Source organism: Sipha flava, unplaced genomic scaffold (genome assembly GCF_003268045.1).
Source record: "Sipha flava isolate LNK unplaced genomic scaffold, YSA_version1 85_pilon_pilon, whole genome shotgun sequence".
Classification (NCBI taxonomy): domain Eukaryota; kingdom Metazoa; phylum Arthropoda; class Insecta; order Hemiptera; family Aphididae; genus Sipha; species Sipha flava.
Window position 1 is genome coordinate 22,093 of NW_020273627.1, and position 24,342 is coordinate 46,434.

Sequence of the window (24,342 nt, forward strand, 5' to 3'; positions counted from 1 at the left end):
ATTGTTGTGAACATGCACACACGTACGGCGTAAAAACCGTTGATCCGCATGAACGTACGTGGATTGCCCGCACGGATCGCCGTGTATTTAAAAACCGTTTGAGTTCCACGACGAAAACCGAACCCCGCAAGTCACCAACAGTGTATTCGAACAGTACGATGTCATTTACTTTGTCGTTACTTGTTGTTAGTCTCTACCATGTCGAGCACAAGGAAGACATTACGGAACGAGACATACGTCAAAACTGCGCGAGAGGCAATGACGTTTGCAGTTTGAACGGGGGTTGTTTTTTTTTAATCCCTAGTGGGGAGGGTTTCAAAGAACTTACTGTCCTTTTCGCACGCCAATCCACCCCTTTTAGATCCACTGTGGCGCGGGCGAGGGACAAGAATTCCGATTCCCGCGACGAAACATTTTTCTGGTCGAACGTTGTGTGTGCAGATCGTCGTGTTTTGCCGGAGAGGACTGGACATTACAAGTGTTGCTCAGACGGAATGTTAAAAACTGTTCATCTTGTTCTACGCACTAAATATGATCAATGCAATAGTATCTAATGCGGTAGTGGAATTAGATTTGATATTCGTTCCGGTTCGACCGGGACAGTCTCCCGGTTAAAACGAGCCGATAGAAAATAACATTTACTATTTTATTATTCAATAACAGAATATAGAATATAATATATTATACTGTACATTATACGTATTATGATTATTTAATCGGTGTGGTTGTGTACAAATAATTAAATCACAAAAGGGTATATCTATTTTTGTTTCAATACGAACGTTACATCGAAAAAATAAAAATGAAAAGGGCCATTCACTATGATGTCCCGGCTTAGGGATTTCAAAATCTGGCAACCCTAAGTAGAGCGTACTACCGCAATACCAGATTAATTAAAATTTTAATTTTCCTTCTTCTATCTGTACGGAGAACGAACGTGTCACAGACAAACTTGAAATACAATTTTATATCGTTTATACAAAACCTGTCTAAAATTCTACGAAAGCTGCTTCTGTTTCTACGCAAATGCGAATTTTCGCATCCTCGAAGACAATGAAAACTTCATAATAGAAAAATTTTTTCCATCATGAATTATCACTTGCATTAATTATGTAAATTGAAGCGATAGGAACCGCAACGATGATGTAGTGACGTCGCAGGTGTGAACATTTTTTAAATTAAGTGTAGGCACTAAATATATGTAAATTACATATTACGATACAATGTTCGAGAAAAAAAATGTTTTTTTTTCATACATTGTATTTTAGATTATAGATACTGAATATATGTAAACCACATACTAGATTAAAATATACAATTTTTTTTCCTCGAACATTGTGTATAGTTTTCTGTAAATGTGTTTGTAGTTTTTTGGTCATAACTCCGTTATTAACGCTCATATATTCATAAAACCTACACCATAGCAACCGTTGATTTATTTCGGATATTTTGGTGTTTAATATATTAATTACTGTTGCAATCGACCATCAGAAACAAATAAGATTTGATTTTTGATCGCTATTCACACAAGTTTTTTGTCCTTATTTTCGTCATTTATGCTCAGATTATTTTTCATTCACATCATTCCTAACTGAAGTGACCCATGGACACACTCTGAAGTGTCCCATAGATACCCTTTGGTGAGTTTTGGTTAGACACACAAAGATTATTAATTAGATTCACAAAGGAATATGTACAGTTCTTGCGAACCCGTGGCCCTACGCGTGGAAAGTTGACGCATGGTTGGCTTATCGTTTTGGACAGGACAACGGATTACGTCAACAAGCACATTGATATTAGGTTGTTGAGTTTAACGTAGCCAAAGCCCATAGGTCAGGTGTGGTTAATATGCGAAGTTCGTTTTTATAACACTGTACATGAATACTGTGCAATATATATGTATAGATATAATGTATAGACATAATTATAATGAAATAATGGTAGAAAAAAAAAATGTAGAGGAAAAATAATAATTCTATGATCTCGTTGTCATTTTCTGTACGATGTATGTACATTTCTCAGAAATGGAATGTTAATGCAGGAGTAGGATCTGTGAAAAATAATTTTTAATAATAAAAAACAACATGTTTTACTAAATAGTATTTATATGCAGTATAAATGATAATAATAATAATAATAATAATAATAATAATAATGACAATTTATTTATACAAAATTAATAATAATAATTTTAAAGTAGTAGACACGTGTTTGGGGCCGAATGCACGGGGAGTGTATATTAGATAATATAATAATCTCTCGAATATTCATTTTCAATAGGTACCGGCTAATTTTTAAACATTTTTCACACAAGTCGATAAAAATATATTTTTATATTATATTAGTTATAGACACTATATATATATATATAAACTTTTTACACTAATAATATAAAGGACAAGGGAGAAGAGGAGGGGCGAGGGTTTAGCAATAATAATTTTGATTGATTACGTTAATAATAATTGTAACACGAGTTTTGGAAGACAAACCAAAACCGTCGGAAAAATAGAAAAATAATAATAATAACTGAAATCTGGCAAAGTTATATTATATTATAACAACACATACGGACGGAATATAGTAAAACTGTGACTACATAAATTGCTTATCACCTATCATTGTAGTTGACGGATGGAGATTATTAAATGGCTTTGTAATAATATATTATAATAATTGTGCTAGTAACTCGAAGTTTAGTTAAAATTAGAAAATATTCTTTTTGAACGATAGTGATGTTGTGGATATAATCAGCTGAGGTAGTATTTTAGAATCGATAAAATATAGTAATTACTTCTGTATGAATTATATACATGCATGTTATCATTGAGTATAGTATGCCAGCTTCAAATGGAAAATAAAATTAAACTCAAAGGCAGTGATTACGTAATAATAGAATAAATTAAAATAATAATATTTTAGTCGACAATTGTAAGGGAGTTTAAAATACATTGCTAATAAGTAAAATCTATACATTTTTTTTTATAGACTCAATTTTTTGGAGTCAAAAATAGGTAAAATTACCAATTTTTTTTTTTTTTTTTTTTATCACAGTTAATTTTAGGCGCCAGCGCCATCAAAAGTATTCATACAATAATATTTAAAAAATAAAAAAATTGATATAGATAAATAATCTTATTGCAATTTTTAACATCCTTTGCTAAACAAATTTTGTATTACGTTTTCATAATTATATAATTTTACTCGTAACGTGAGTATCTATTAATCTATTTACAATTTTACAAGTATAATAATATGCGATGACTGTAAAAATACAATAATTTATAAAAACTAAAAAAACAGTCTGGTTGTACAGGAGACAACAATATTATATACATAATAACTTCAATTTTTTTTTAACATAAATGTACATGAATATTAAACAAAATGTACGAAACTAGATTGGTTAAAAAAAAAAATATATATATATATATATAAATAATTATATCCTTTAACTTAAATTTAACTCGATAAAAGTTGGACTTGGAAAAAAGAAAACTATAAACATATGTAGGTATGTTATATTATATACTACATTGGTACTGAATTTATTTAAATAACTTTATAATAGTCTACACACATACATTGTTCTTGTTGTATTATATTTTGTTCAATATAGCAGAAATTGTAGAAAAACGATAAGAGAAATGTGAGGAGGTCGGTGTTGGTGATGGTGGTGATGTGAATGGGTCGACAACGTTTAAAATCATACTTAAACGTCATCGCAAAATAAAAAATAGTTATAGAACATATACATACAATACATTAAAGCGAGTCACTGGGGAAAACAAAAAAAAAATTAAAATCTCGAAAAAAAAATCTTGGATTATGTGCTTCAGAAATAACACGATATAGTAGTAATATAATAATAATAATATTGTACAGGTACAGTCTAAATCATTGAACGAAAAAAAAAAAAATGATATAAGTCCCGATGCCATTCTCATCATTTTGTTTATCGTTTACTGGATATTACTATATTATAATATATATCATATATTATATAGGAACCAAAGGTCGCAAAAAACAGTATTCTCATGTTGTGCCTAGGCGTTTCGGCTAGACGAGAAAGCCCTCGGACAGGTTAGCCGATAACTGCGCTCGCATGGCCTGTATACTGTTCATGATCTTCTTCTGGTGTCCGACCAGCGTGATACCCAGCGCTGTGAGGTCGGCCACGGTGAGTCGGGCCACGGCCTTCGGGCTAACAATGCCGGCCTGTTCGAAGTTGTCCAAGTACCTGGCCATTTTGATCGAGCACAGCCACTCGTTGACCGACCCGAACTGGGTCATGTCCGGGGCGTCCGAGCTCAACGGGTTTACGGACCTGGCGGGGGAAAAATAGAAACAAAACAATTAGTTTTTAACGAATTAATAAAAAAAATGAGATGTCGGTATGGATGTTAATCATATACGATCGATTTACAACCACATTTTGTGTGTTGAAAAACCGTGACGAGGTGAACTATATATATATATATATATACACGTACATATAAATGTAACTATGTAAATGGATGAAAAAAAAGTATTAAAAAGCGTGTAAGCGACTCTTGCGGAGAGATAGGAGAGAGGAAAATAGAGCGAGATGTACAGAGAAATAGGATATTATTCTAAATGTTCAGTAGTCACACGGGCGCCGCGATTATTATATATGTTAAATCGTATGATAATATAATTAGCGTACAAAGCAACGTGTGAATGACCGCAGACGGTGTGATACGCACTAATAACCGACGATAGCACGATGCGCTAGTATTAGTGTATACCTATAACAACGACGGGTGGTTAAGTCGGACAGAAAAGGCGAAGGAACATACAGGGAAGGGGATCGTATACACGTTTGTCGTGTACACATACTTATAATAAGTACAAAAAAAACGTACACCGACTGCGTACGAATATGTCTATGTATACGCGGAGAGAAAAAAAGAACTATAGTTGCGGTGTAGAGGTGGTCTATGCATACATATATAACGGGTATTACCTTTTCGCGGATAGCCAAACAAACGGTATCTCATTCGTGATGAAACGACACCCAATCCGAGCCACACTTAAATACGACTGGCACATAATACGGGTTAACAGGAGGTGGACGGCTGTGTCCAAACATGCAAAAACCCAATGCGTTTGTTAAAGATAAAATAATAAATAAAAAAATGTACGTTAAAAAAAAATAGCGGCAACATAATACACACATTTTTACATGTTAAACGATAAAAAAAAAATTAACAAAAAAAAAAAAAAAATTAAAATTTATACATCAATACCAGACACCAAAGCTGAAATGGGTGTGTTGGGTGCATTAAAAGAGAAGAAGACTGTATAGAGGGGTACAGAGAGTGCGAGGGAGAGAGAGAAAAGACGAGAGATATAGTAAGTGATATAATATACAATGCAATTATTTTTGGCGTAGACATAATACACTAACCGAAAACAATAACACGATGTGAGTGAAGCGAGATGACGAGTCGAGTTATATGGAGAGACCCGATGAAATACGAGACACAGATGCATGCAAAGTTTTTCTCGGATTAATATTGTAATAACGTCGCGGAAGAGTATTACATTTAAGTCATTACGTGTTGTTGCCCACAGACGTGTATATAATAATACGTGGCTTTTCACTACAATCGAGGGTTTATGTTTTTTAAACTGTTTTACAAATGTAAAATGAAATATTATTACTTCGGTGGTACGAAAACCTTAAACTTTTGATTCTCGAAAAGTTTACCACTTAGCGCACAAGAAGAGTTCAGTTCGTATTTGAAGACATGCGGTGAAAACTTTTAAAATACACCTGGGAGCTCTTATTTATGATTGTAAATTTTGATTAAAATTTATACAGACGTCTCTTTGCAAGATTTAGACTGTTCAGATAATAATGACCATCACTCTTACTCAGCCCAGATCTAAATCAGCATTTTTTTGTATATTTTATATACAGAGCTTGATTCATGATAACATTTAAAAGTACCAACTTCGCTTTTTGTTAATACGTTATTATATTTAGTAAAATATAAAGGCATTTTTTTGAATCCCAACACAGTTAATTTTAATATAAACTTTTTAATCCAACAATACTTTAACATAATATTCTCAAAATTGGCACATTTAAAGAATTTTAGAATTAATGAATAAACAATGGAAAACATGGACTACAAATTATATTTTTATAGAATATTGTAATACATTTTTTTGTAATTAAAAAAATAGCAAAAACAATAAAGTAACTAATTCAAATAAGTTAAAGCTAAAACAAATGTAAAAAATAAGACAAAACATATTCTAAATATTGTTTCAGAACTTGATATTTATAAATATTATTTTCATGTAGTTATGTATAGATCAAACGAAATAGAGATTAAATAATGTTTCAAAAACTATTAAATTCAAATCTATAGTAAATTTATGGTAAGAAATAAATGTCAACATTTTATATTATATCATATATTATACTTGGTATATTTTCGAAAGGAAATTATCTCTACAGATGAATTAATAAAATAAAACTTTAAAACAATTCATAATATTTGAAAATGTAATTGTTTTTATCATTGTGGAGTATTATAGATACTATTTTCATAAAATAATTATTCTTATATTTAGTGTGACACCAATGGCGATGTAATTTTACAAGGAATATACATAATACATGCTCGTTATATATATATTATTTAATTTTATTAATTGATGTATAAATACAAATCTTTTCGGGCGATAAAATATAGTTAGTAAATTTCTTAACTCATAAATGTTCTAAACTAATGATGAAATAATTTGCCATGTAAAACTCCAATAAAATAATAATGAATGAAGCAATTACTAATCAAAAAAAAAATAATAATAATAATAATAAAGCTCCAATCAGCAGTGGCATCGAGTATAAAAAAAAGTATACAAAAAATTTACTCAAAATATGAATAAATATGCAAAAAAAGCCCAAGAGAAATTATGAAAAAAAAAAAAAAAAAATGTATTATGAAACCAAAAGGAAGATCGTAATAAATAACGATTCTCGAGAACGATTCTAAGTACAAGTTACACATAGGAAATATGAATAACAAACCGCGAGAATCAATATTTATAAATTTGGATCAACCATGTAATTAGTGAAAAATAGTATAAGATTATTTTTTACCTATTTTGAGCGATCCGCCTAAGCGTTTCCGGACACCTTATGAGTTTGTCGAGAGTTTTTACAATGGACAGGAACACTGGTCTGTGCGTCCTCTCTTTTTGCCAACAGTCCAACATTAATTGGTATATGGTTTCTGGACAGTCCATGGGTGCCGGTAGCCGGTAACCTTTTTCGATCGACTTTATAACGTCTTGGTTACTCCAGTTCCAGTACGGACGTTCGCCGTAAGACATAACCTCCCACACGACGATTCCGAACGACCATACATCGGACGCGGAGGTGAATTTTCGGAACGCAATGGCTTCGGGTGCGGTCCACCGGACTGGGATTTTACCGCCCTGGAAATTCGAAAACTGTCAATAAACACAATAATTCGGTTAATCGTCATAGAAGCAACAAGCAATTACACAACACAACACAACAAAACATAAATAATCAATGTCGCTTACCCTCGTGGTATATGCCCCTTCGGTAGTGCTTTCGATTTCTCGACTCAAACCGAAATCGGCTATTTTGCAAACGAGTTGAGCGTTGACTAGTACATTTCGGGCGGCCAAGTCTCTGTGCACGTAGTTCATTTCGCTGAGGTACTGCATGCCGGACGCAATGCCCCGCAACATGCCAACTAACTGAAGGACTTGGAACTTTCCGTCGTTAGCCTAGATTTGGCATTACAGTTTATATAAATTAGAATGTTTGACAGAACACATAAGCTGCAATAGCCTAGCATTAAACCACCAAAATCATAATCAAAATAATAATACACTCACTCTCAAGAACGTGTCCAGCGAACCGTTTTCCATGTACTCGGTAATTATCATCACTGGATTAGATCTGGTGACGACGCCTTGTAAGAATATCACGTTCGGATGTTCAAATTGTCCCATGATCGATGCCTCAGTCAAAAAATCGTTGCGAGCTTTGTCTGAACTTCCCGGTTTCAGTGTCTTGATAGCTACGTCGACTTCCACCGAAGGCGATCCGAGAACTTTTAATTTGCCTCTGCACACGTCACCAAATTCTCCGCCACCTGCAGAGGAAACAACACGCGGTTTACATGCGAATTCGATTGATCTCGGACGCGATCACGGCTTGGAAGATATTTATATATATTAATAACACAATGGTTTCACTCACCAATAATCGCTTCGATAGTGATATACGAAGCGTCGATCTCTCTGGCAAATTCTTTGACCGCTTGATTTGGATCTTCGTAAGTATGCGGATCAATATATGATCTGGACGTGGTTGAACCGACTTGTGTGAACAAAGGAGTGGTCACTGTAAAATGCACACGTACAGTTTTAAACATTTGACAAGGCTCGATAAAATTCGTTGTTAATAAAAAAAAATAAAAAAAATAATGTAGGCGCAAAAGTGGAAAACTATTAGTCATGGACTTACTGCTGCTAGTGTGAGTGGCAACTATGGGAGGATTGTCCAAATTGCAATGCACTGGAAAACAAAAACAAAACACAAGTGTTCACACCAAAAGCACAAAGCAGAATGCAGGCGAACAAAAATAAACAAAAATGTTAGCATCCGTCAATCAGCAGTTTGCGCCCCGGGGTTATTAGGACAAAATATATTATCAATGTATACTACGAGCAAAATACGCAGAATGAGAGAGAAACAAAACGTTTAAAAACAAAAAGTAAAATAAACAAACGTATAACCATCACAGGGATATAATTTAATATAATTAAATGGAAACACTAAAACGAAATAAAGAAAATACTGGTTAGGAAACGTATATACGAATGAAAAATAATCTATTTTCTAGGGGAAACTATGTAATACACTTACTGTAGGTAACAACAAGTCCTTTGGATGCATGTAAATACACAAAAACATGAAAACTAGGTAGTGTACGTTAATTTATAGGAATACGAAGGTAAGTTATTGTGTGAGTATTTACTTTGAACTAAAAAGGAGCGAGGATTATTAAACGACGAGTTACCTTCGTCGAATGGTTATTTCTTTTACATGTAAATTTAACTAAGGCGGGTCCTAAATGTTTATTTTTTTAAAACTAATTTTGGAAAACATAGTCCTCCTTACCTTCTCCGTTCCTGTATTCTAACGTGTCGCAATCACTCGGTTGTTTTTTATTGCATTCGTCATTGCTTCGACTGGAACCGAAAAAATAAAACACAAAAATGTTAAGTCATAATAGTGATTACAGTGTCGAAAATTGTTCATCAAGAGTGTGCAACAATAAAAACAACGTACCTCCTCAAGAACAATACCGTCATAATGATGACAACTACTAAGACGACCACGACTGCTACCGTAGCACCAGCGATGATTCGGACTTCCATGTTATCCTCGTCACCAATGTAGGCTATGGAATTGTAAGAAACAGAAATATAATAAAAAAACAACCATTAGTAATCGGGCGTGATTTAAGCTTGGCATAAAAAAGGGACAACGGCCTGTCATTCTCAACAAATTAATTTGTTTTACCCGTGTCATCTTTCATCCCGGATTTTCTTTGGACTTGTTGTTGTGTGTTCTTACCGCTTCCGAGTAATTGCCCCGTTGTTTTGTATATGGTCGGGCTGTACTCGCCCCAACCGTGAGAAGACTTTGCTCGCACTTGAAAACCATACTCCGTTTTGGGCTTGAGTGCCGTGAACACCACGTGCCGGTCAGTAGTGAGTTTGTTGCTGGTGTTCGACTCGTCACCCTTGGAGTAGAATTTCACCTGTGAAAGGAAAACGAAAATATTTAGCGTTAGTGCACCGTATCGTCTACACAACGCGGATTGCAAAACGTCCATAAGATAGACACGTCCAATCACCTCGTAAACTTCTACGGCATCGTCGTCACCGGAATCCAGAAATCCGGTCATGGGCGGGTCCCACGACAGCGCGATTTCGGACGCTTTGACCAGCATGACGCGGACGTTGTTGACGGATGCGGATTTCATTGACGCTTCGGTAGTGGTCACGGCTATGTCGACAAATTGTCGGTTCTCAGGCGACGTCAGGTTACTAACACCGTTTTCGGCCCATACGTGAAATTTGTACGTGGTCACCGGACTCAGGCCACTTATCGTTATCTTGGTGTCGTTGAATACCTCCTGGACGTTAGAATAACAACGGGCAATCATTCGAGTGGTCAACGTATACATATAGAGAGAGTATACACGTGTAGAAATAGTTAGACGTTTGTACGCGCAATGGTGATATGAAAAGAGAACGAGTGGGACTTATAGTGACTTATAGTGTATAATGCGCTGCGTGTACGTAAGCGTATACTCACGATGTTGGGCATGAACATAACGGATGGACCGCACATGTCGCACGTCACCCTGTACACGATATCGGCTCTGCCGCCGACGAAGTTCGGCGGGTTCCACGATAGGGTCACAGTCGACTGGTCCACAAAGTTGACAGTCAAGTTCTGCGGCGCTGATGGCGGTTCTGCAAAATAAAAAAAACAATACCGTTGTGTATACGTTATATTATTGTTGTACGCGCACAAACGGTGGCGGATATTATTATTATTTATGGCCATAAGGTGAACAGGCGAGTTTTAAACTGACCGAGAATATTATATGCTCGGAAACTTAGCTGTGTCGTGATGAAACAGGCAAAAGAGAAAGAAAGAGGCCGAGATGATAGAGAAACACTGATGGACTGACAGACTGGAAGCTCTCGTATGTAGTATTAAATATCTTCCGATATGAATGTATAAATAACTAACCGGCATCAAATATACGTGTATATATATAAACCTTGGATAACAAGAGCGGGTCGACGTGGAAATTACTCTCCACCGTGTTTATCATTTTTTATATATATTTACCATTTATATATCAGGTATACATTATGCGTTGCCATCACCATCGCTGCGGTAATAATAATTATAAACTTATACAACAATGACCGCAGGGTATATAGGCGGCCTCCATGTACACACAATAAACTGTGCCTTAAAATTTGAATTTCGGACGTATACAAAAACAATATAAAATATTATATTTTGTTAGGATTTCAATTGCAAGAACAAGTTTATGCAGATGACACGCATGGGTTGTGTTCTGAGTTTATATTATTGCCGTAACAAGGATAACGCACACGTACAACACATAATTGTCATCAGTTTAGTATATCAGTGGAATTTACTTTCGAAGCACAGAACGCAAACATTTACCGCTGCCTTGATGACGCGTTCACTGTAGTAGTTTGAATACAAATAAAACAACGTTACGAGGCAAGTAAGTTCACGGTCTACGTTCATTCTTGTCGAAATCGACTTCGCTAGGTAAACACGTCGCCTGTTTAAATCCGTCGTAAATTATAATACTATGTCGTTCAATTTCCAACGTTTTCAAGTCTTTTATTTCTTTCGTCTGACACCCGGATCCCCTAACCCTAGCCAGTAACTTTTATTTTTGTCATTCTCCGTCTGTAATTTTTAAATAATAAGATAACGTCTGGACACGGAAACTTTTTTTTTTTTGTTCTAATGTTGAAGAATGTATTTTATTTTTTGTCGCCGCGGTTCGATAATAGTGTATAAGGTGCTCGGGCAATAATAAAGTAGCCATAACTGACGCGAAAACGGATCTTTTCGTTTACGTTATCGAACTAGTTGTACTAGTGGCAATTAAGTACATCCGAAAAGAAAAGAAATTATAATAAAAATAAGTAATTTATTGCTTCTCGTTTTGAATGAAATTTTTTAATTGCATTGAAAAAAAAGAAGAAAAACGAAATCCGTAAAATTTAACGGGCACCTTCAACTCCGCAGTGAACACGCAAAATGTTGGCGGCCAAGTTGCTTATATTTTCATTAAAAAATAAAAAAAAATTAAAAAAATACTTACAGAAAACTCTGCGGAAAGAGCGCAACGGTGTTTGTGGTAAATGCGCGTGGTTGGTAGTTTTAATTATTAAAAACCAAAAAGATTTTAATGAAAATAATTCTTTATAAATAACCGACTGTGACGGTGGCGGATGTACTTTTTTTGCCCCCCTTTGCTGAGTAAGCAATTTCCGGAAAATTTATTATAGCTTAACCTCTCAGGATAAAAACCGAGAAACGAAAAAAAGAAATTTCGCTTAAAGTAATCTTGTGCGAACCAACTCTGTCCATTTCCCGAGCGCTGCCGCCGTTGTCGGGCGACCGTATGAAAAGCGATCGGGATTTATTCGTCAATTCAAATCGGATATAAATAATAATGCAACGACGGATAATAGCTTTTACCGGCTATAATATATATATAAAACCTATTACGAATGCAAAAAAAAAAAAAAAACTATTATAGAAAGAGCCAAAAGAAATATACCGCCGCCTCCGCCTCTCTTTGACAGATTTAAAAGGTTTTAGTGTCCCGCGCCGAAATGAATTCTACAGATAGGGTTTTCGAGTATATATGTATATATACACGAGTAATAACGCTTTGTGCCACAAGTTTTTTTCTGCTTTCGACTGTCTAACGTAATCAAGTACTTGTCGCACTAAAAATGTAAGAGTCCCAAAAGAATAGCGAAATCCAATGACTCCTTATTGTATCGCAGTACCACGAGGAGATCTTTTCGGAATATCGACGAAACCAAACTCAAGCAAATCGGCCTAATTACCATCAACAAGTACTTGTGAAAAGTCAAACATCACATGTCTTACACGTGATACGACAACTACTCGATGTCGGTATTCGTCAAGTGTTTAACATACTTCAATCGCGCTGGAAAAAAAGCTTGCTTTGTCGAACTCGAGATCCGAAAATAATTAGCCGGTAAATCATAATTTTCCAACCACTGGTTTTTTGCGGTACCGGAGTTGAGTATACGTATATATTATAGTATGCGCGAAGTGCAGACTTCCTTATGTGAAGAAAAAAGCGTTCTCTTCACCGTCAGACGTGCTCTCTGCACGACAAGAATATTCACGTAAACACATATAATAATAATAATAATAATAATAATAATAATAATAATAAAGTGGTGTATACAAAAAGACAAAAAAAAAAGAGGTGGGTTGCTGCTTTATATATTGCGGCAACAGCATTTTTGAAGAGTTTCGTCTGGATAGGTTATATCGAGGCGACTTTTCTCATTATATTATACAGAACATAAAGGATGTACATCGCTAGGTTCATAACCTCTGTACAATATATATATATATATTTTACACTCACACACATACACACAAACACACATATACATATATATGTATATAACATTTATACACACGTACGTATATATAGAAAGCGTTAAAGTTGTATACTATTATGTCTAAACATATATTTTTATTCAGATAATATAAAGGATATACACTGCATATGAGTGTTCTCCAAGTTTTAGGCAGAGAAAAAAATATAATCGGATATCACGAAATATTATTTTATACATACATACATTAATATGTACATAAAATTATTATAGTTTTGAAGATTTTTTTGTGAACAATTTTTGATTTAACATTTTCTAATATAACCTAACTAAACGTAACTAATGATTTGTTTATTTAATTAAGTGTGAAGAGGATCTGTCATATTCCCAACGGGGATCGCGACTGAGAATTCAGCTAGGAATTCTATAAATAAAAAAATATTTATACTATTAAATATGTATAAAAAAAAAAAAAAAAAAAAACAAGTCAGGTTAAACTATGCGAGTTTTTCTTTTAGATTTTTAATTCCTAAGGGTTCAACAAAATGTACACATGGAAATATTTATACAAGGGAAAAAATAAAAAAATAAATACTAGTATCGATCATTGTGACTCTCCGTGTACACGAAGTCAACGTTTTCCTTGGTCGGGTGCAACCACACACGGGCCCGTTTTTTCAACTCCAAACGACAGAAATGCAGTTGTGCGTACCATAACCCGCCGCGTTGTCGGCACGATAAACATCTGCTGATAAGTTAAGTTTTCTATGTCAATCCGCGCAGGGCCGTGTTTACTGTCTTTAGAGATTTATCGTCGGCACTGTATTACGGTTTCTTTTTACCTCTCCCCATTCCACCTCACCACCTCATTTGCTCGAACTCTCAGTCGACCCCATCGTTGTTGTTGTCATCGTCATCGGTTGTAGTCAGTTCTTCACTCAAATGTTGTCCTCGAAGATGAGATAAACATCTTGAGAGAAGTGTAACCGTGAGATTAAAAGGGGGAGGGGCGAGGGGACGGAATAATAGAAATTCAAAAACTGGGAAATCTGCCGTTTACGTTTTTTTTTTTTAACGGACCAGACTAGTTTTTTTTTTTTGTCATTCTTATACTTCTCTAATCCTTGGCCCTAAGAGAAACAGACCTGTTATTGTGAAGCCATCGCCACTGTCAATGAACCTTCAAGTTTTTCCAGTAGATAAACATCAATGATCGAATGACATTTTTTTGTCCCAACCAAACAACGGTTTAACAATAGGTTTGGATTTCGCACCAAATTCTTTACCCAAAATGATGTCATGTTATGCATACGAGTGGTTGCTGAATTATTAGTTTTCGATGTGGTTGTTTGACAACAATAACGAAGACGACGGCGACGACGTATCTCTTATGTACACAATCTTACCTAAATTGTTCTACACGTATCGATTTTATGTTTATACATATAAACGTTACATAATATAACATAAATATTATTATTAAGGGGAGATGCAGCCTGCAACTCTGTTCAAATTTCATTCGATAAGATCTCTATATGATTTTTGAAATGATGGACATTTCAAATAGTTGTTTTTTTGTTGTTGTTAAGTGTCAAGTATACGAAATTCAAATACTGATTTTGCAATAAAAACGTTATCAGTTATCTATATTGTTCAAAATCAAGGTTAAAAATAATAATTTTATGAATAAAAAAAATCTTTATCATGCGTATCAGCATTGAGGTTCTTAGCATATTATAAATATAGTATTTTAGCAGTACATCTTTATATTCATAAATTATCGTAAATAAATAATCATGAAAATTAATCAAACATAATTTCCAGTCCAGTTTAATTTAACCAGTTTACTAAAAAGTTTTTAATCAGTTGGATTTAAATAAAAAAGGAATCAATCACTTAATATCGTTATATAACTAAATCGTTAAACGAATTAAATATAATTAAATATTTATAATTAAGTAAAATTTCAAAATTAATCAATTAAAACAAATTCTAAGGTAAATTGTATTATTTAGTTCAAAAACTTTTTTTTGGTGTTTAATGATTGTTGTTATTACATACTATATAATTCTAGTCAGTAATTCGGCAATATTTGAATAACAAATACCATTTAGTTGTAAGGTGAAATTATAATTTATTTTTTTTCATATACTAATTATTACAACAATAAAGTGTAATTGATGAGTATACGACGTTTCACGAAATGTATTTCAGTAGTACACTTTCATATTTAATAGATATTCAGTCAATCATAATTGAAATTTAAAGACCTATAAAGGGGATTTTTTCATTTAGCATTATTGGCATCAAATAAAATTCTCGAGGTTTGGTAGAAAACAAGGATTTTGTCCAAAAGCCCATATTTTTTCAATATCTTTAAAATATTACGACAAAGAATAAGAATACTGGGTACAAAATCTAATCTGTTAAAAATATAATAATAGTAATAATAGCATAAAAATATGTACGTATAAAAAAAACAAATCCCTGCGGAACAAATGCAAATAGAATAAACTTTCGGTTGGCAAGTCGTTTGCTTTGATGCGGTTCTGTGGGTTTATATCACCTCCAGGGGTAAAACGGAAAGATAGAGAGTGGATAGGGATATGGGCACGATGGCGAACAGTTATTATTAATATTACCGAGTTTCTAAATGACAGAGATTTAACGAAATCCGCCATGCCTTTGATATAACTACCGAAATAATAACTGCTGGTGCTGTGACCGCGAGAGATCTTTTGCGACCACGACTTCAAAGTCGTTTAAAACTCCAACGGTTTAATGGAACGTCCTTTTTCAATTCCATTCGAGAACAAATGACTGAACAAATTTAATTACACATTAAGCTCTCCGCTACTATGCGTGCAATTACCAGACGGAAAAAATAAAGAAAAAACATGCCACCGTAAGATCGTTAAGACGGGTTGTTGTTGTTGCCGTCGACTGCTGTTAATAATACACGAGCATGTATATGTTCATTCATATATCATACATGACGCGCGAATAACGTGAATCACATATAAAAGTTTTCAACATGATTTTCGAGCCGTTCTTACCGGAAACATTAATCGTCGAAAGCGCTTTTTTGTTTTACTATCATGAATATCATACGGTAATATAGTATAAACATTCGGGTGAGATATACAATATGATATATTCTACTTACGCGTGCATGGCACCGATTTTGGATCTTTGGGCGACCTGAAATATCCGGTGTTGCACCTGCACTCGGACATTCCTTGATCGGGCGCTTTGCTGTGGGCCGGGCACGGTTGACACTTGTCATCCCCGACGCCGAACTTGTACTTGCCCGGAGGACAGACTAAGGGGAAAAAACGAATAAAAACACATTAGCCATGAATTGCATACGTAAATTTATAGCATATCACTGGAAAAATTGATATTATCGTGTACAACAATGGGCGAAAGGACGACGGTCATCCCGTATACCACGCAATGTGTTTAATTAAATCCTCGTGTGCGCCACGCGCGTTAATTGAACACTACGTTTAGCCCCTGCAGCAGCGGTTGCGGTTGTATAACTTCCCCGCGCACGGGAAGAGAGCAGGACGATGATAGATGGAGTAAATCGTCGTCGGCGTATATTGGCGTTATATTAATAGAGACAAATTGTTTGTGGAAGCGTTACACGCACACATAATCGCCGACCCCTTTACGATTAAGATTGATACCCCCGAGGACTGCCATTATAAATATAGCTAAACGCATAAATACCGACCGGTGTGTATACAGTGTGTAGACGTCGACTACTACTACTGCTACTGCTGCTGATGAACGACTACTGTTGTTGGCAGCTGGTAGCAATACAGTTATCACCCTGTGTACATACAAAGTGTATGCACGTAATATATTATGCACGTAAATACAGAAGATGGCGTGGCGGAATACCTCTGTTATATTATACAGTGCGCGTATATTGTCCACGAGTGGTTCAGAATATTCAAACACCCGGGAATACCATCGACGACCGTTTAGTTTTCAACGAATCTGGTTTGAATTCATACCTCGTCGGCGGTGAAAAAGACTGTCGGAGACCTGAGCACTGTTTTCAGACGAAAATACAAACACAGATCAGAAAGAAAGACTGAGAGATGGATGTTACCGTATTTCTCTCTCTCTCTCTTTCGTTTTTTGCTTTGTACTTTTCATCGTGTACATAAGCCCCCACATCATCACTACGCAGCCTGTCCATCAATCGTCGTATTATATATATATATATATATATATATATGTATAATACGCGTGTGTGCAAAAAAGAGAATATTTGTAAAAAAAAAATCAAAAAATACTATTTTGTCTTTTATGACAAGCGTGCGTTTTCAACAAATATTTTCACATATCAAGTATATTATGTGCTCGCATTGCTTCGTAGGCGCGTTCTACTTTACGCGAAATACCACTCAGGGTTGTAGAGTGTTTTCAGTGGTATATAGTGTGTATATATTTATATACGTACAGCTTTCCGTTTTAATTAATTTAACCGAAATTCCCGAAACCTGTACATTTTGAACTAGGTAAAAACTTTCACATTATCACTTATTTTTGACGAATAATTAACTTAATTTTACACGGTACCCGGAAAAAAAATATGCCAGCATGTTAAAGGTATTTTGAAAGACGCACACGCGATATTACAATCATAACCCGAAACAAAGTTTGTCGTGAAAATGAAATAAATAATTAAAACATAAAAAATGCACACATAAGTACAAACGACAGTTTGGATAAGTTTGTTTGCATACATTTTTTCGCAACACGTTTGTTGAGACGGCGTTCGATCAAATGTAAGAACGATTTTAATGCTATTCAATTCGAGCCGCGAACGCGCGTTTCTATCCTTCGTCGTAAATTCCGTAAAATAATCGTTCTTGAAAAAGAATCTCATCATCATCAGCGTCAATTACTAGTCCTATATATGTAACTACCTACTGTTTTAGATCAAACAAACCGTTATAATAAATACGCAGCGGACCGGTTTTCCGTGCGTAAAAGTTTCGACGTGCGCACTACACAGCGAACTGAAGCGAACATATAAGACTGCCATTAAGTACGACAAAATACGATTTTATATATTGTAATGATTTTGCGTGTTTGCGGTTCGACCGTTTTATGTGCATTTTTTCATCTTTTTAAAAATACGACTACCTCGGTGTACTACCCACACACAAGCTTTTATTGTCAATATAAAATAATACCATAATAATGATTATACATACAACGTCGTATCGTCTGCTTGCTATAGTGCATATTTCACCCCCTTTATTTTGTTATAAACAATCATCTTCGATTTTTTTTTTTTTTTTAGCGGCAGTACGATGTTTTTTTTTCAATGTAAGTATCTACATTTTTTGTGCACATACTAAATTGTTTTTATCACACACACACACACACACACACACACACACTTCGACTAACACATGCTTTGTCTCTGATAGTGTTCCGCGCGGCGGTCAATAAATTACGAGAGCCCGCGTGCGTTTATGTCTCTCTTACGCGCGTTTACAACGGCCCACGCAAAATCAAAGAATTCAACTGCAAAGCGGTCGAGTGGAAGGTAAGGAGCAACGCGCAACTTAATTCTCATCCCGCGTGAGGACGAATTACGCGACCCACGTGGGCATGTGTAGTATTTATTTACGAGTCGCGCGCGTATGTGTGTTTATACAGATACACACGCACGTGAATTGAATAATAATAATAATAGTAACATAACAGGGCAATTAGAAAACGTTATTATTGAAATCTCGATTGTGCAGCGCATTGTATCGGATATTATAATATTCTACACGTACATATTATTTCAGCATATAAATCGTTTATTAAGCAAACATTGATGGCGGCAAACCTCAACGCCCCATGATCCACTCTCTTCCACACGTGTACACACACACACACACACAGACCTGTGCATCTGCTTAAAACGCCTATGTATAAATAAACATTAATGGGCTTTTTGGCGTATTGTCGGAAAGAGTCCACCGACCACTGCCACATCACGCACATTTACACTAATTAATGTAACTATTTTGTTTTTTTACAATCGAACTGGATTCTTCGTTTTTCCAAAGTACACATATATATTAGATACAAACGAATGCCGTAATATTATGTACGAGAAAAAAAAAATAAAATTAAAAATGCGTCCGTAAATAAAAATGGTTTTGTAATAACTAGCAGAAACCAATAAATATTAACGCTAATAAAAATGCAGTGAACATTCGTGTTTTTTTATTTTTCCGAACATTCATATAAGTATTATTTATGAAACAACAACGGAAAATAAAGAAAATATACACACGGCAGAAGCGGTCGTTTTTGCAATCTCGTGCGAGACACGGGTAGACAATTAAAAGTTGGCCAGGGAGAGGATTGTTTATGAAAAGAATTTCTTTTGTAATAACAACCAGATGATGAACTTGCGATTACACCTTTGCGAATAAGACGAAAAATCGGTTTATTTAGGTATAGTGGACGCGAATCTCCACTTTTCCTTTATGGGTAATATGAGATAACATAGTTCCCCCTTATCTATGCTAATTATCTCTGTCTTGGCTGTGCGCAAAAACTTTACCGAACCTCTGCTGGGTTCAAACTACGGTACTGGTGCCAGTTCCTCGCGCTCTAGCTGCTGTGTAAATATAGTGCGACAAACGACCTTTGATATAATTTATAATCACGCCAAACTGAATTCCAAGGCTTATTATTATTACTATTAAAGTAAGCGAAGGAACTTGTCGTTGCCGTTGTTATCGCTATAGCTGTAGTCGGTAATGTCTGAGAAAAAGATCATTTTAATTGGATTTCCGGTCGACTTTTATACAAGATAACACGTTTACATTATATCTACGTGTTACTCGAAAAAGGTTCAACACAATTTTTAATTAAAAACCATAATTCCTTGGACGGAACAATATCCATATTGACGTAGAATATTATTTTAGCCGTTATAATAACACCATTATAGGCGGTTGATAAAATATTCGAAAATTTAACATTTGATTTTTTAACATACATAGTAAGTATTATCTACTAAAAATACATGAATTTAAATACGATAGAATTATTAACTATCTATGTAAAAATATGATAAGAACTTAGATAATATATTAAAATACTACTATTAAAATGATTGATTATTATATGGAAATTGACGTTCTATTAAAATAATAGACTAAATCTATGTGTACAAAAACTTATAAAATAGATAGAATTTAAACAAATTTAAATTTAAAACAATGAGAAGATACTTGTAAATTAAACAGTCATTTATTCGTAGATCATGATATTTTAAGTATTTGTTTTACGTCGTCTAAAGAAATCAATTTTGAATCCTACACAGACATGTGTCCGAAAACTAAATTATTGTTTTGTATATACTCACTTATACAAGTTTGTGCTTCCATGTCTGCTTCAAAGCCTGCTTTGCACTTGCAGCCACCTGATGGAAGATACCATTTTCCATCTCCTTTACAAAGATAAGTGGGTGTGCCTCCTACTACTTCAGCGTTATCTACACATTTGCCGGTGGCATGTTCGATTTGGGTAAGTTCTCTAGCAGTCGGTGTAGCTGAGAAGTTTGCAAAGTTTATCACAACTTCTGGGCATACGATGTAATACACCTGCGGGCAAAGTCCAAATATAAGTTCAAGGTAAACATGTTATTTGAGAATATTATACTCGAATAGTGACTATAGCGTTGGCACCATATATATAAAATTCAAATAAATCGTTTTGATTTTTAGTGTTATAAAAAATAATATATTATATTTATCTATCATATATTGTCGTAGAACTATATAGGAAAAACAAGTTAGAACATTCAAACTATTATTTTTAATATTTTTTTTTATTATTCCATCGATCTGCATGGGGTTATGAGCACAAGTGTATATTCTACATAGAATAAGAAAAATCATAAAAACCATGTCTTCCTAACGTTTCTAACTACCCCAATGGTACAAACTAACGATATGTTATAATATTATGAGTATACTTATTATTATTTGTTTTTTTTTTTTTTTTGAAACAGTCAGATATACAAAACCATTTCCTTCAATATTGCGCAGAAGTAGTTATCTATATTAATTATTTTTTTTTATATAAATATATACTTCATTGTATCACTCACTCTCTCTTTCTCATTGTGTCTATCTTCAACGTCATTTTGGTAAATTATACTATAAAAAAATTAGCCGAAATTATAAATTCAAATGAAAAATAGAAATATTTATTTAATCGTAAAAAAGTGTAGAATATTAAGTATAATTTTGTTTGGAAAAAATCGTTAAATATAAGTGGAAATGCATTCTATAACGACTAGTTAGTGAGTCACTTAATAATAATAATCGTCCGCAAAGAGAGGAGTGTAATAACCGTAGTTCATTATGTGTTTGGATGTTTCAAGGGTGTAATTTTCAATTATATATGTTATAAATGTATGTAATACAGGTATTTATGCGTATGGTTGAAAGCAGATGTTCTATGTAGATCTAATTAATATTATTGTATGACGGAATTATCATACAAGTTATAATAATATTATGCAAGAAAAAATATTTATGAAAAATTCAGGATTTCGTCACTTGTAAAATGTGCTTGATATATAAATATAATAAATTTAAAAGACATTCAAAAAGTTTTTTATGAACCTTTAGTCACCAATTACAAAAATAAGTTTCATTATGCGAATTAAAAAGTTTTCGGTAATTTGTCTTTTGAGATTTCGGAGTCTCTAGAGATAAAAAAGCTTTTACGCATTAAGAAACTTAATAATTACAGAAACCCTCTGGCTTAAACATAAAAGACTCTTTATAGGTATAGGCTATAAATTATACTGTGAAAGGGGCAGATATATTAGTGTATTTCTGTGAATTACAAACCAAGTATATTCTACCGCGCATATAGAGTACGTAAAACATTTTGATCAATTTAATTATAACACTGAAAGTAAATTAAATTTCATACCAAATATTAAAAATGCAACAAATAAAATTACTAGCATAGTTGATATTTCTATTTTTTAACTTTAACGTTTTTATTTCAATGAAAACTAGCGTTATAGATATCTGAATAAATAAATTAACAACTTTAAGTAGAAAATATAATTAATATGAAATATTAACAAGTATGGATGTATAAATATTACAATAAAGAACAGATAAATTCAGATATTTTTTGAGAAAAGATATGGTTTCCTAGTTAGGCATTATAAAATTGTAAGAATTAGAGAGCTTAAGATTTTATTTGTTTGTTTGATATTAAGTTTTGTGTTTAAAAATAGTTTAACAAAGTTTTAAAAACCAATTACATTAAAAAGTTAAAAATTAAGATTTTTTTTATAGATTATTAACGCGAGACTTTTACACAATGAATAACGAAATATAGAATTTAGAATTATAGAATTTTTTTTTCTATATTGACTATCGTATTGAAAATGGAAAAAATCACTATCTAGTAGACCCAATTGTTTGTTTTATGGCCAAGTGTTGAATCTCGTCTTCAGATGATTCAATCAATGAGGGCAGAGTCCATTTGGTGTATTTACCTATTAAGTTATAATACTGGCTTGCTGATGCTATATACGTATATATTATATTACTGCTAAAGGTAGTAACGAATAAATATTTTGACGTAAACTAATAGTGTGATATGCCGTATGCCGTATAACAACGATTTCTCCCTCATAGAATTTCTCGGCATAGCTAGAGTTTTTATTTTACCGTGTTTTTATTTTATTTATTTCACGACGAAATTTACGACCCGGTCCCCGAGACGTTACCGTATTAACGACAATAACTATAAATTCGCCCACCGGGTCTCTCTGACATAATTATTGCATCGCGTTCTCGTCCGTGTAGTCTTCTTTCTTCTTTTTTTATTTAACTCTTTTATTTCCCTCTTTCCTTCACCCGGCAACATCACTACGCGACAACTACTAACACTTACACGTATACTAACACTTATAAACGCATAGATGAGAATTTGTTTTCCTGACGTGGCACAATCTAATAACATCAGTTTTACAGGCGTGGGATATGATTAGTGAGAAATAGAAAGAACAAAAAGATAGAAAAAATAAATAAATAAAAGAAAAATTATTTCATATAGGTTCCCAAAACCGACGACTACGAATAAAATATTCATTTTAAACAACATCAATATCTTTTTTCCTAAATTATCTAGTAAATTTTAATCAAAACCGGAAATGGTGTATAATAATTCTTGGCATTTTTCACTTGCACCTTTATCATTTTATGCCTACGACCGAGCGATAAAATAGACGAGCGGCAGTTTGCATAATTAAAAAAAAAAACCGGCATAATAATGTTATACGGTGAAAAAAAAAGAAAAATATAACACTTCGTAGTTATAATGTAAAATACGCACTACTATTATAAAAGTTATCTCATCTTACTTTGACAGCCATGATGGAAATACACGCGCCCTGGTCCCTGAAGGCAAAGTATACTCCTTTTTTGGTAACTTTCACGGCTTTTGTCTCGGTATTGATTACTACTTCATTATTGGCGTTGAACCTCCCTTCTCCGGCAGCTATCCGACCTGTAAAATCACGTATAAGACCATTTTGAAAATGTATTGCTCCAAAAATATAGGTATATAGTACACATAGTAATTATTTTTATTATTCATTTGTAAATACTTCGTGTGTTATTACCATAATTGGAACGGACTAAGACAAAGAGATATGGATCATCAAAATAATATTATCCATTTTGGGATCTAAAATTCTTTTGTACAGCGTTTTTCATTGTACTTGTGCGATTAAATGAATTGCATCGCAAAGCATACAAGTAATATACAAGTAATATAATATAAGTATATAAGTAAACATACTAGTAATATACCACACCACGTTAACGATTCCAAAATGCTTTATTGACATATTTCAGAAAACAATGTTAGCGATTTTTATTGTGATTCTTTTAAATGTCAAATATGATTTCAAACAAAACCAAAAGACCAACAAAAAGAATAAAAACCAAAGACCCAAGACCAAAAGAAAATAATTGTAATAATGTGTATGCTTGCATTGCGGAT

At 33.8% G+C, this 24,342-nt stretch overlaps 1 protein-coding gene across 8 annotated transcripts in view; it reads right to left on the reverse strand.

Moving 5' to 3' along the window:
* Positions 1–3,508: 3,508 nt before the first annotated feature.
* The window catches only part of LOC112693333 (ephrin type-B receptor 1-B), a 114,320-nt gene continuing 93,486 nt past the window's right edge, over positions 3,509–24,342 (reverse strand). The window contains exons 5-20 of one of the 8 annotated variants that reach the window (XM_025568334.1): positions 23,699–23,844; positions 20,666–20,903; positions 16,430–16,585; positions 10,406–10,566; positions 9,942–10,223; positions 9,605–9,845; positions 9,371–9,482; positions 9,200–9,270; positions 8,945–8,962; positions 8,543–8,593; positions 8,276–8,419; positions 7,909–8,168; positions 7,588–7,797; positions 7,139–7,491; positions 4,985–5,096; positions 4,237–4,324 (exon numbers count right to left, since the gene is read on the reverse strand). In XM_025568334.1, coding sequence (XP_025424119.1) covers positions 5,015–5,096; positions 7,139–7,491; positions 7,588–7,797; positions 7,909–8,168; positions 8,276–8,419; positions 8,543–8,593; positions 8,945–8,962; positions 9,200–9,270; positions 9,371–9,482; positions 9,605–9,845; positions 9,942–10,223; positions 10,406–10,566; positions 16,430–16,585; positions 20,666–20,903; positions 23,699–23,844 — 2,525 coding nt within the window. In that variant the 3' untranslated portion in view covers positions 4,237–4,324; positions 4,985–5,014. Of the gene's footprint in view, positions 4,325–4,984; positions 5,097–7,138; positions 7,492–7,587; positions 7,798–7,908; positions 8,169–8,275; positions 8,420–8,542; positions 8,594–8,944; positions 8,963–9,199; positions 9,271–9,370; positions 9,483–9,604; positions 9,846–9,941; positions 10,224–10,405; positions 10,567–16,429; positions 16,586–20,665; positions 20,904–23,698; positions 23,845–24,342 lie in introns of all 8 variants that reach the window. The other 7 variants (XM_025568330.1, XM_025568327.1, XM_025568326.1 and 4 more) reach the window with 7 other exon arrangements.